Below are 13,391 nucleotides of genomic sequence, written 5' to 3'. Positions count from 1 at the left end.
GTTCCCTTTGCTGTTTCTTACTTCTTTCTCTCCTATTTCCTTCTTTTCAGTTCTGTCCATCCTAAATTCCTCCGTTTTGTTCCATGTAGGTTGTTCTCTCCTACTTGCTTCTTTTCAGTTCTGTGTATCCTAAATCCACGTAACAAACATGCTACCCCTGTGTTTGATAACAAATGAGGCCCTAAACATTGCCAGTTTTGGTTCTGTATTTGCACTAAAGCTCTTTGAACAACAGCCTCGGGTTAACTCTTCTTTTCCACCTTGTCAAATCCCATCGGTGCCTGTGTTCCTTTAGGAATGCTGGTGACAGGAAAGAGAACCAGACGCCCAAGCGCCGCTCCAGCTCCTCCAGCCCCAGCCCCAGGCGCTCGCGGGCCTCCGGCTCCAGCTATGTTCCACGCCGATCCCGATCCCGGAGCTCCGGACGCTTCAGGTCAAGGCCCAGAAGCCGGAGCCCGCGGCAGATGCGGCGCCTCAGCCCCAGGCACAGATCCAGGTCCCCACAGCGCTCGAGAAACCCCCTGAGAACCAGCTCACGGCCCCAGAGATCTTCCAGCTATGACTGGTCATCGAGGAGGTCAAGCCGGTACCAGGGTAAGGGCCGGGTGCACACGGCCAGAGGGAAGCTGCCTTTGATCCCAGCAAAACAGACACTGGACACTGGTTCAAGTGTTCAAGGACCTGAAAGCTCTTCCAGTTCCATCCCGCTGCCACGGGCAGGGACACCTTCCACACCTTCCACTCACAGGGAAGAGCTTCTGCCTAAGAGCTCATCTCAGTCTCCCCTGTGGCAGGTTAAAGCCATTCCCCTTGGCCTGTCCCTACATCCCTTGTCCAAAGCCTCTCTCCAGGCTTCCTGTAGCCCCCTTTAGGTACTGGAGCTGCTCTAAGGTCTCCTCAGGCTGCTCCATCCCATCTCCAGCCTGTGTTTGTGCTGGGATTGTCCCCACCCATGTGCAGGACCTTGCCCTTGACCTTGTTGAACTCCATGAGGTTCCACCTCTCCAGTGTGTCCAGGTCCCTCTGGATCCCATCCCTTCCCTCCAGCGTGTGGGTCACACCGCACAGCTCCGTGTCATCAGCAGCCTGCTGAGGGTTCTCATCCCCCTGTCCATGTCACTTGCAGAGATGCTGGACATCCCCAGTGCCTGCTGAGGAGCACCACTCCTCACTGGTCCTCTACTTGGTCCTTGAGCCGTTGACCACAACTCTCTGAGTGTAACCATCCAGCCAATTCCTTGTCCACCGAGTGGTCCATCCATCAAATCCCTGCATCTCCAGTTTATCTTACTGTAACTCGTCATTAGCTTACTGTAAGTTCTCTTTTCAAAGCAAACCCACCAGGCTGGTGTCTCCCTTCTCCCACAGACAGAAAGGCAGCCCTGGAGGCGGTCATGAAAACTCTGGGGCCTGGCTTTGTAGCAGCATTCAATAAACATAAATCACTTCAAGCTGCTGGACAAGGATCTTCAGGATCAGGAAAGTCCTCAAGCTCTCAAGGACTCCTGGGGAAGGTGCCTGGAAGCCTGAAGAAGCTCCTGAAAGCAAGTGTTTCTTCAAAGGCCTCCAAAGATGGGGCTGGGTCAAGCTCTTCACCTGCTGAAGCTGATGATTTGCCCCAGAGTGAAGGGATGGAGGAGGGGGGGGAGGAAGGTTTACCCCCAGGAACCAGTGCACCTCGTCCACCTTCTTACAACAGGGTGAGTCCCTTCCTGGTTTAATCTGGGATGTTAGGAATTTGGCTGGGGGGGGTCATGTGGAGAGAAGAACCATCCTGGTTGCCGATTCCATGCAATAGATGGTGCCAGCTTAATGCGAAGGGTTGCTGGCTGCAGGTACGTGTGGTCATCTCTATGGCAAGGGTCTTTCAGAAAGGGAAGCAAAACCTCTCTGGTGCTTTCCTACTGTGGTTTGGATGAGGGGTGAGTGATGGGCTCTGTTTGCAGCAGAGATGTTTACTGCTGCTGTAAGAAGGCTCTTAAGCCAATGGCCATCCTACTGATCATTTGGGTCTCTTGGGAACACCACCTATAAACCAGATAGTGTTTGGTTATTGGAGATGCAAGTCCTTGGTGGTTTCTATCCTCTAGATGACAAGCAAAGAGAACGCTGCCTGGAGCTGTGGGTAGCTGATGGATGGTATTGAAAGTAGCATCCTGATGTAGTGGAAGGTGTCCCTGCTGTGGCAGGGTTTGGAGCTGGATGAGCGTTAAAGTCCTGTTAAACCCAAACCAGTCTGTGATCCTTGGGATGCTCTGACTGTGCTGGTTCCAGCTGGGATGGAGTTAATTCTCCCTGCTCACTGCCCCAAGGCTGTTTTGGCTTCCCTCTGAGAACAACGCTGATAACGCCCCGGTGTTCAGTTGTTGCTCAGCAGCACTTGCCCTGATCAAGGACTGCTCAGCCCCATGCTATGCCAGTGAGGAGGGACACAAGAAGCTGGGAGGGAGCAGAGCGGAGACAGGAGACCTGAAGCCCAGCCAGTTCAAAGGATATTCCATTCCATCCCATCCCATCCCACAGCACATGAGGCTCAGGAGAGAAAATGGGGGGACTTGGATGGAGCACCTGATTGCTGCTGGGGCCAGGCAGTGCTCAGCTGTGGTGGGAACTGGGTTGTGCATCACTGTTGTTCACTGGAGTTTTGTTCCCATTCCCCTTTTAGTTTCATATATGTCACATTATTTCCCTTATTACTATCATTAGCATTATGTTGTATTGAACTTCAGTTATTAAACTGTTCTTATCTCAATGTGTGGCTTTTACATTCTCCTCCCATCCTGCCTGGCATAGGAAGGAGAGGTGAGGAAGCTGGTGCATGGTACTTCAGTTGCCAGTTGGGTTTAACCACGACAGAGCTTTAAGGTCCCTTCCAACCCATACTATCTTAGGATTCCACGACAGCACCTCAGTGAACCAGACATCTACATTGGAATCATCTTCATGCCAGATCCTGTTTTATTCCTTTCACTGTGCCTGGCATAGATCATAGAATACTTAGGGCTGGAAGGCACCTTAAGGTCATCCAGTTTCAACGCTCCTGCCATGGGCAGGGACACCTCAAACTAAGCCATGGCACCCATGGCTCCATCCAGCCTGTCCGTGAACAAGGATGGAGCATTCACAACTTCCTTGGGCAACCCATTCCAGTGCCTCAGCACCCTCACAGTAAAGAACTTCCTCCTTAGATCCAATCTAAACTTCCCCTGTTCCAGTTTGAGCCCATCACCCCTTGTCCTATCACTGCAGTCCCTAATGAAGAGTCCCTCCCCAGCATCCTTGTAGCCCCCTTCAGACACTGGAAGCTGCTCTGAGGTCTCCACGCAGTTTCTCTTCTCCAGGCTGACCAGCCCCAGAGTTCTCAGCCTGGCTCCATACAGGAGGTAAGAACCACATGGCAAGTGCTTCTGTGTTCTGTTTCCTGTGTGCAGCTGCTGAGGGAGGAGCTGCTCACCTGCGGGACCGTGCTGCAGATCTCGGATTTACCGGATGATGGCTTTTCTGATCAGGACATTAAAAAGATCGTGCAGCCTTTTGGCAAAGTCAGTGACCTCATTGTGCTTCGCTCCAGGAACGAGGTGAGATTCTCCCCCTCCCCGCAGTGGCTTTGGGTCACAGTGGCAAACCCCCCCCATTCTAGCAATGAAAACGTGTCTTGTTTGGGTCTGCAGGTGAATATAGGGTAAGGCTTCCTGGTGTTTCATCATTAATGATCACATCCAGAGTCTTGGAATAGCTGGAAGTGTTAATTTTATAAATTCCATTCATCTTGCTACCCAAGTTAGTAACGGATAGAGAAAGTAGGATGTCTTTGGGAGATTTAGATTGGATATTAGGAGGTATTCTTCATCAAGACTGTTATCAAGCACTGCAACAGGCTGCCCGGAGCAGTGGTGGAGGCACTGTCTCTGGAGAGTTTTAACATACGTGTAAATAGGACATCCTGCATCCAGCTCTGGGGCAGCAGCACAAGGGGGATGAGCTGTTGGAGTGAGGCCAGAGGAGGCCATGGAGATGCTGCGAGGGCTGGAGCAGCTCTGCTCTGGAGCCAGGCTGAGAGAGCTGGGCTGGGGCAGCCTGGAGAAGAGAAGGCTCCTGAAGGGGAGACCTGAGAGCAGCTCCAGTGCCTGAAGGGGCTGCAGGAAAGCTGGAGAGGGGCTTGGGACAAGGGATGTAGGGACAGGCCAAGGGGAATGGCTTTAACCTCCCCAGGGGAGGCTGAGATGAGCTCTGAGGCAGAAGCTCTTCCCTGGGAGGGTGCTGAGGCGCTGGCACAGGGTGCCCAGAGAAGCTGTGGCTGCCCCATCCCTGGCAGTGTTCAAGGCCAGGTTGGACACAGGGGCTTGGAGCAAGCTGCTCCAGTGGAAGGGGTCCCTCCCTATGGCAGGGGTTGGAACTGGAGGAGTGTCCTGGGTTCAGCAGTAGCAGTCATTTTTCTCCTTCTTGGTAGCTGATGCGGTGCTGTGTTTTGACTTTCGGCCTGGGAACAGAGCTGATAACAAGGATGTTTTGGTTTGGCCAAGGACTTTGTGAGCCTCATGCTCTGCCAGGGAGGAGGGGAAGCTGGGAGGAAGCAGAGACAGGACACCTGACCCAAACTGGCCCAAGAAGTATTCCATACCACAGCATGTCATGGCCAGGAAGTAACAGAGTTACCCAGAAGGGCTGGTGCACTGCGGGGTTGGAGGGAGGTATTGGTCGGTGCTTGGTTGGGCTGGGGGGGGGCGAGTTATCGGTCGGCTGGTGCTGAGGAGCTGTATTCTGTTCCCTTGTTATTTCCTTTATCATTGTTATCATTGGTGGCAGCAGTAGTGATCTGTGTTATACCTTAGTTACTAAACTGTTCTTATCTCAACCCGGGGGAGTTGCATTCTTCTCGGTTCTCCTCTCTGTCCCTCTGGGAGTAGGGGGAGGGCAAGAAGGGGGGGAGTGAGTGAACAAGCCGTCTGGCTGGGTGTAAACCACGACAAGGAGCTTTAAGTCCCTTCCAACACAAACCAGGCTGGGATTCTGTGTTTTAACCAGTGCTGGGTTAACAGCTGGATTTGATCCTAAAGGTCTTTTCCAACCTAAGGGAATTTATGATGCAGAAACCGGACTTCATCACACTCCCTGTGAGCTCATTTATGGATGGATGTGGAGCTCTGTCACGAGCAGATTGCCTAAGGAGAGCCTGCAGTGGATGGCCTGTTGTGTGTGTAAGATAAGCACTGAACTCTCCGTTGGTTTCAGGCCTTCCTGGAGATGAACTACAAAGAGGCTGTGATCGCGGCGGTGAAATACGGGGAAACGGTGCCAGTGCTGGTGAATGGCAAGAGGGTGAAGATCAGCATAGCAGAGAAACCCAGAGCTCCTCCCGGGCAGGTGAGTGGCATGGGCACGGAGCAGCACACTGCTCCATCACCTGAGGGGCTCCGGGAGAATGGCTTTAGTGCTTTTAAATGGGGTTTTTGTGTCCTTTCCATAAGGAACAGGCTGAACGATTGTGCAGAGGAACCTAAACCTCCACATTTCCCTTTTTTTGGTTATATTTGGTGTTTGTGAGTAGTACCCATTTAACAAACAGGGAAAGGTGCAACCTGCATTAATATATATAATTAATTACTATTAATGATTATCAGTACTATTTTATATATATTTTATATATGTATATACACACATTTATACATGAAATACAAATGATGCACTAAAAGTTCTTCTCTCTGCCCCTTTCAGGCCAAAAAGATTATAAAGAAACGGGCTCAGAACGTTAAGAAAGCAGCACCAGGCACCAAGTAAGTGTTGCTGTTACTCACAACAGTGTTAGTGACAACAACTGGGAACCAAATAGGATGCTCCTGCTTTGGTTTCTTGTGTTGTACTGGGTTTGAGCTTTTTTAGCTCTTTTATATGCATTAATTATCTTTAAAACTGATTTTTCTTTCTTTTTCCCCCCTCTGTAATAGAAAAGATCCGAACTCCACCACAAAGAAATTAATTGCAGGTGAGGTTGTGGTTACCTTCCATCTGACGATGCCTCTGTTATTCCCTTCCCTCTTTATTCCCATTTCTTTTACATGAGTGTTTTTCATCACAGGGACTGAGCAAGTCCAGGAGCTGCTGGGAAATGCCTGGTTCATCCTTTGAAATGTTGCCTTTTTCATGCAGCCTCATGTTCCTGTCTTTAGAGAACACCACAAACCCCAACCCTCAAGTAGCAATAAAATCATCTTGCCTTGAGCATCCTGCTCTAGTGGAAGACTGGTATGGATCAAAGGGACCTTATATCTCATCCAGTCCCAACCCCTGCCACCTGCAGGGACACCTTCCACTAGAGCAGCTTGCTCCAAGCCCCTGTGTCCAGCCTGGCCTTGAGCTCTGCCAGGGATGGGGCAGCCACAGCTTCTCTGGGCACCCTGTGCCAGCGCCTCAGCACCCTCCCAGGGAAGAGCTTCTGCCTAAGAGCTCATCTCAGTCTCCCCTCGGGCAGGTTCAAGCCATTCCCCTTGTCCTGGCCCTGCAGGCCCTTATCAAAAGTCAGTAGTAAAAATATCGGTTGAGTTGCTGCAAGTTAACCTGTTTTTGTGTGTATCTTTATGTTCTTTGTAAGTGATTCTGCAATAAGCATTTCTTCTGACACTTGGTTATTTTATGCAGGTAAAAAAGAAAAGGCTAAGAAATCAGCATTGACAGGAGAGAGTAAAACCAAGAAAACCTCAAACACTGCAGGTAAGATAAGTGAGAACTCTTATTCTTTACTGGAAAACATGGGCTGGTTCCTTTCCACCTCCCTGCTCCCCTTTCCAGAGCAGGTATTTGAGGTTGTAGCCTGAGCTTCCCCCACTCTCACTGTACTGGCCACTGCAGGAGATGTTAGACACCTTTCTTGTGGCTTGGCTGATGCTTCTTCCTGCTGTTACCCACCAGCCAAATCTCTAGAGGAAGATGTCCAGCTCCCAGTGGAAGCTGAAATGGAAGCTGAGGAGACAAAGCTGTCAGAGCCAAAGACCATCACGGAAGGGGATGGAGATCCAGAGCCTGGGAAGCCAGCGGAGACTCAGGCCAAAGGAGCCACCAGTCCTGCAGCTCTGCTGGGTAACTCTGAGATGATCATGCTGGTTTTGACTGAGCTCGTTGTGAGTGATGTGGACTTTCATGTGGTGATGTCTTCTTCCTCCCTTTCTTAGACAAACTCTCCCAGATACCTCAGGTGGCAGCAGTGGACTTGAATGAGTTAAATAAAGCTTTAATTGATCAAGGTAAGCTGTACATGGACAGGGTTTAATCTGTCCTAAAGCCCCGTGATCTTGTGAGCTAAAAGAGAATGCTTCTGAGGCCAGGAAACTCAAGTGACCCAGGGAAAGATCTGTTCCTCAAGGTTCACTGACTGAAACACAGACCAAGAGCTCAGGTGACCATGGAGGGGCCTAAAACCCCCACGATTTCCATCTTTCAGCAGACATGGTGTTTTTACTTGGAGCTACATGGGGACTTCTGTTTACAGCTCATCAGAGCAAAGGGTCCAGGCTTTCTGTAGGTCCTGTTTGCAGCTTCCCCCACTGATGCTTTTGTTCTCTTTGCTGCCTGTTGCCACCTAGAGCTGGTTCCATAGATGCTGTTTTCCCCATAGTTTATAACTGATTTGTAACAGACTTTGTTTTATACATAGCATGAATGTGTTAATTTTCAGTTACACTACGAGTGTGATAGTGGAGATGGGGCAAGGTTGCAGTTTCTGGACTTGTTAGGGGTAGAGACAAACACTTTACAAAGTGATTCTCCTTTACCTGCACTTGCTTATCCCATATGATCGATGTTACCCTGTTACAGGATCCCAGACTGGTTTGGGCTGGAAAAGAGCTTAAAGTTCATCCAGTTCCAACCCCTGCCACGGCCAGAGACCCCTTCCACTAGAGCAGCTTGCTCCAAGCCCCTGTGTCCAACCTGGCCTTGAGCACTGCCAGGGATGGGGCAGCCACAGCTTCTCTGGGCACCCTGTGCCAGCGCCTCAGCACCCTCCCAGGGAAGAGCTTCTGCCTAAGAGCTCATCTCAGTCTCCCCTGGGGCAGGTTCAAGCCATTCCCCTTGGCCTGGCCCAGTCTCAACACCAATTGCTGAGTGACAGCGCTTTTCCCACTTATTCTTTGGAGCCTTTTACATATCCCTTTGGCCTTGTCCCAGGAAAAAGAAGGAAAAGGTGATGTGGGGACATGCTGGGCACGTACACAGTCCTTGTGTGCCCACAGCAAGGTGTTGTGCTTGTGACTGATTGAACTGGTAAGGCCTCAGTTGTGAATTGATAAGGTCTCAATGTCAGCAGAGTGTGTGTGTATGGATCCAGGGATATCCGTTCATTTTGTATCTCCACTTAAAGCTGGCATTCCTGGAGGCATTTACCACACGCTGGCTGTGTCTCACTGGTGTCATTTGTCGCTGTAAGTTCCATGGAGGAATATTGAGTCTGTCACAACAGCGGTGGGGCTAGAATGTAATGATAGAGGCTCTTAAAGCTCTGCAGTGCCTCAGGAAACCTCAGGTACTAAACTGCTCCCACTTTTGTGTTCTAGAAGCCACCGTAACGACAATAAAGAGTGAAGAACCCACAGACCCAGAAGTCCAGGTCAGTGTAAAGGTGACTCTGGAAGCTCTAAGGACAGTGGTGCCATTCCCATGTGCTGCATTAAAACCTCCCATTTACATCCCCAACCTGTTAAGCTCCTTGAGGAATAGTGGGTTTATTTTCCCCTTAATGACTGTGGCTTCACAGGCATCCACCAGCTCCCTCTGGGGCTGTCGTTAGTGACCCCAGAGCTCCTCTGTGCTCTGAACATCAGCACTGCCCTGCTGCGGGTTCCTTCTCTGGATGCAGCCTTTGCACATCCAGTCCTGCAGTGTCTGATGTGTGGACATGTCATGCTATAAAGTGATGGCGTACATATAGGGGATTGGTTTGATGAGTTTTTGATGAGTTGACATGAGGGAGTGTCAGAATTCCCTTGGGTAGATACATCCACAGTTAAAGGGAATCATAGAATCATGGAATGGTTTGGGTTCGAAGGCACCTTAAAGCTCATTCAGTTCCAAGCCCCTGCCACGGGCAGGGACACCTTCTACTAGAGCAGCTTGCTCCATATGGACTGTTTGGGATGAAACTGGAGTGATTATAATAGAGGATGGACAGAGAAACATCCATTCATTTTCTTGCCATTATCAGTTTGCATTTACTTACTATTGAACCTTATCTCTTGGTACAAGAGTCTGGAGCCCCAGCTGCAGTGGGTTTAGGTAGTAAGACCCAACACTCTTCAGAACTCCATCAGTTTGGAATACTGGTAACACTCCCTTCATTTTGTGTCAGGAAATGGATGATTCCTGTGTGGTCCTCATTTCAAACCTGCCGGAGAAAGGATTCTCTGTGGAGGACGTTTCCAACCTCGCAAAGCCTTTCGGGGGACTGAGGGATGTGCTCATCCTCTCATCTCATAAGAAGGTATTTTAAGTGGTATTTAGTAGTGATTGCACCTAAAGAAGCGGTAAATGTGTTTCTGACACACACAGGTGTGATGCTGTAGCTCAGGAAGCACCAGTGTGTGGTTAAAGTGTTTAATAATGTCCATTTTCTCTGTTTTAAAAGGCATATCTTGAAATCAGTAGAAAATGTGCAGATTCCATGGTGAAATTCTACACCTGCTTTCCCATGTCTCTGGATGGAAACCAGCTCTGCATCACCATGCTGCCCCAGTATCAGAGTGTCAAAGATGAAGTAAGTGAGCAAATGTGTTGGAATTCCAGCAGATGGGATAGCATTCGGATGAGGAGCAGGATTTTATATTGGAGCCGACTTTTATACGCTGCTTTATGCATTGTGCTGGTGTCTCCTATTGAAGAGTGATGCTGGTAACTGCCTCCTTGGGTCCTGCCTTTCTGACCCAGGAAGAGCACAGACATCAGGAGTGCTGATGCTGTTGGCTTTGTTGATAAAGGAATTGGTCACGGTAGTGTGCTGCTGCTGAAGCTGTGTTTTACACATGAGATCATGTCTCTTTCTTTGCTGTTTTCTGTTGCAGGAAGCACTATTCACTGCTCTCATTAAAGATTCTGACCCCAAGGTAAGTGTGACTCCTGCTGCTTCCCAAATCCTGGGTTTTAAATGGGAATTCCTATCCTTCATGCTGAGATACTAGCATTTACCTCAGCTTTCTCTGGAATTAAATGTTGCTTTATGCTTTTCATGGGTGGATGGGCAGGGATTAGAAGGAGTAAGCGTTCACTTAGTTTAACTCTATCATGCATAAAGCCCAAGGAATTAAACATTAACAGGAGTCTTGGGAGAACATCCCCTTCTGTTGGGTCATTTTCATGCTCTGATAGCACCTGCAGCTCAGCCAATGCACAGTGTTGACCTGTTTGTAACACCAGCCATTCTCCCTGTGGGTTTTCTAGCCAGCTATTATGGTTAAATCATCAAACCCACCTCTGTGCTTTGTTCAATGCGGTGAGGCTCCCTTCTTGGCCCTCTGCTCCTGCACTGCACTAAGGGCTGACAAGAAACCTGGAGAGGGGCTTTGGCCATGGGCCTGTAGGGCCAGGCCAAGGGGAATGGCTTTAAGCTGCCAGAGGGGAGACTGAGCTGAGCTCTTAGGCAGAAGCTCTTCCCTGGGAGGGTGCTGAGGCGCTGGCACAGGGTGCCCAGAGAAGCTGTGGCTGCCCCATCCCTGGCAGTGTTCAAGGCCAGGTTGGACACAGGGGTTTGGAGCAAGCTGCTCCAGTGGAAGGTGTCCCTGCCTGTGGCAGGGGTTGGAGCTGAATGGGATTTAAGGTTCCTTCAACCCAAACCATTCCAGGGTTCTGTGACTCTGATCTTGCAGTGTTCCCTTAAAATAGAACAACTCGATCCTGTCAGGTTTGCTCTCAATTCGTGGGAAGCACAGCTGGTTCTTTTGACATACAGCATAGGAAATGGAAAATCACAGCACCAGAATGGTTTGGTTTGGAAGGGGCCTTAAATCTGGAGTGAATGTGGAAGGGGGAACGTTGGACGTGTGTGAGTGCTCCTTTCCATCAAATCTGAGTGATGAGGGCATTTCCTGCGGGGTTTTTCTACCCCAGTTCAGTGCTGATACAAAGTTAAAGCAAGTTTTGTCATTGCTTCTCTTTAGGTGGATACTGAAACCGTTCACAGCCAGTTTGTGCATCTGGGGAACCTGCCGGATGCTGGCTACAGAGAGCTCGAAGTAGTGTGTGTGGGGCTTCGCTTTGGGAAAGTGGATCATTACGTTGTGCTGAAGAACAAGAACAAGGTAAAGTCACCTCCCAGTGCCAAGAAGGTTCCCTTATTGAGAGAACAAGCTGGTTCCCACTCATCCTGAACCAGAAAATCCCATGCTGCCATGATTTCTGTGTTGGGAAGGAGCTTGGGGATCCTCTGTTCCAACCTTTTAAGCACAGCGTGACCTAGACTGGATGGCCCAGCACCCTGTGCAGCCCAGTCTTAAGTCTCCAACGCTGGGGAGTCACCACTTCCCTGGGGAGATCATTCCAGTCTCTGGCTGTTCTCACTGGAAAAGGTTTTCCTCTTGTGTCCAGTTGGAATCTCCCCAGCAGTAACTTGTGCCCATCACCCCTCGGCTTTCCCATGGGATTCCTTGCCCAAAGGGAACCTCCATCATCTTTGTAGCCGCCCTTTAAACACTGGCACATGGTGACGAGGTTTTCCCGAGCCTTCGCTGAACAGTCCCAGCTCTCTCAGCCTTTCCTCACACACTTCCCAGCCCTTGGATCATCTTTGTGGCCCTTCCCTGGACCCCTCCCAGCCCACCCGCATCTTTTCTGTACAGCAGGGACCAAACCTACACCCAGTATTCCCAGTGTGGCCTGACCAGTGCTGAGCAGAGCGGGACAGTGACACCTTCATCCCTGCTGGGGATGCCCTTGTGGATGCTCCAAGCTCCACTGGCTTGTGATGTAGTTCCTGGTATAGTTCTAAAGATAATTCCAGATGGAGAGATTTCAGCCTCTCAGGAAAAAGTCTGGTGTTGTCTGTATCCAGAACAGGATTCCATCCAAAAATGCTGCTCACTTCAAATGAATTTCAAGTGGAGGAGGCGAAACCTTTCAGGAACACTGGGTATCACATGCTGTACCCACTCCATGTGCTAGACTTGTCCTGCAGTGCAGAAACAGCTGATGTACCAGTGAGCTGAAGCTTGTGCTGCTTTTCCTTCTAGGCAATCCTGCAGCTGGATAGTCCCAGCTCAGCCAGATCCATGTACAACTTCCTGAGGCAGTACCCATACAGCATGGGTGAGCACACCCTGACCTGCATGCTGTCACCCAGGGGAGAGGCTGCTGAGGTGAGATTCCTTCAGTGATACCTTGTTCTTATGGAATAGAGCCACCTTCCCATGGAGAGCAGCTCCTGCAGTGGTTGCTGTCACTGTGGAGGAGAGTGAGACCTGGGTCATAGTGGGAACTGGGTTAACTCGCTCCTGTGGGATGTGGCACAGGGAGGGAGGATGGGGGCTGTTTGTCTGCCTTTGTCTCTTTCTGTATTTTACATACATGTGTGGAACCTCTTTCCATGGAGGAAAGTACCTCTTGATGAAGGATGAAAAGAGAAAGGAGGAAAGCAGTGATTTAATACAGGTTAGAAGAGGTGCGATCAGTGAGTTTAGAGTTCATCTGATCTAGGCTGATTCATCTGCTTTATTCCTCTTGGTGCTGGAGAGGGGCCTTGGCCAAGGGCCTGTAGGGCCAGGCCAAGGGGAATGGCTTTAACCTGCCCGAGGGGAGACTGAGATGAGCTCTTAGGCAGAAGCTCTTCCCTGGGAGGGTGCTGAGGCGCTGGCCCAGGGTGCCCAGAGAAGCTGTGGCTGCCCCATCCCTGGCAGTGTTCAAGGCCAGGTTGGACACAGGGGCTTGGAGCAAGCTGCTCCAGTGGAAGGGGTCCCTGCCTGTGGCAGGGGTTGGGACTGGATAAGCTTTTAAGATCCCTTCCAACCCAAACCAGTCTGGGATCCCACGTCTTGCGCAGAAGCTGTGACAGTCACATTGACAGAGGTGGGAACACCACCACTTGCAGCTAATTCTGTGTTCCATTTGCACATCCTCCTTCTCCTTATTTCATAGAATCCTAGAATAGTTAGGGTTGGAAAGGACCTTAAGATCCTTTTCTCTCTTCAGCAGTACTCAATTTGGACATTTTCAGCACTATTACAGAAACCAAACAAGGATGGGGTTAAGGGAGCACTGATGTTACCACTGTCACTGTACCCCTCTGACCCCTGTCAGGCTGCTCAGCCCCTGGACCAGAGCAGCACCCTGTGTCACCCACTGTGTACTGCTGGGAAGAAGCACTGTTGGGGAGCCAGAGTGAGGATGCCATTGTTCTGTTGGCTTTGAACCCTGATGCA

General features: G+C 50.2%; 1 protein-coding gene across 1 annotated transcript in view; it reads left to right on the top strand.

The window, feature by feature from the left end:
• The window catches only part of ZNF638 (zinc finger protein 638), a 56,723-nt gene that overhangs the window by 27,788 nt on the left and 15,544 nt on the right, over positions 1–13,391 (top strand). Inside the window, exons 5-19 of the mRNA XM_061441067.1 lie at positions 296–594; positions 1,369–1,700; positions 3,432–3,578; positions 5,233–5,364; positions 5,716–5,774; positions 5,946–5,983; positions 6,637–6,708; positions 6,907–7,074; positions 7,167–7,238; positions 8,547–8,599; positions 9,338–9,469; positions 9,614–9,742; positions 10,047–10,088; positions 11,139–11,279; positions 12,207–12,332. Of these exons, the coding sequence (XP_061297051.1) occupies positions 296–594; positions 1,369–1,700; positions 3,432–3,578; positions 5,233–5,364; positions 5,716–5,774; positions 5,946–5,983; positions 6,637–6,708; positions 6,907–7,074; positions 7,167–7,238; positions 8,547–8,599; positions 9,338–9,469; positions 9,614–9,742; positions 10,047–10,088; positions 11,139–11,279; positions 12,207–12,332 (1,942 nt within the window). The remainder of the gene's footprint in view (positions 1–295; positions 595–1,368; positions 1,701–3,431; positions 3,579–5,232; positions 5,365–5,715; positions 5,775–5,945; positions 5,984–6,636; positions 6,709–6,906; positions 7,075–7,166; positions 7,239–8,546; positions 8,600–9,337; positions 9,470–9,613; positions 9,743–10,046; positions 10,089–11,138; positions 11,280–12,206; positions 12,333–13,391) is intronic.

This window comes from Pezoporus flaviventris, unplaced genomic scaffold (genome assembly GCF_033815535.1).
Source record: "Pezoporus flaviventris isolate CSIRO_AGI_PZ_B2104156 unplaced genomic scaffold, CSIRO_AGI_Pfla_v1 ptg000188l, whole genome shotgun sequence".
NCBI lineage: Eukaryota > Metazoa > Chordata > Aves > Psittaciformes > Psittacidae > Pezoporus > Pezoporus flaviventris.
The sequence above is the reverse complement of the archived record's forward strand: the minus strand, read 5'-3'. Positions and strand labels throughout refer to the sequence as shown.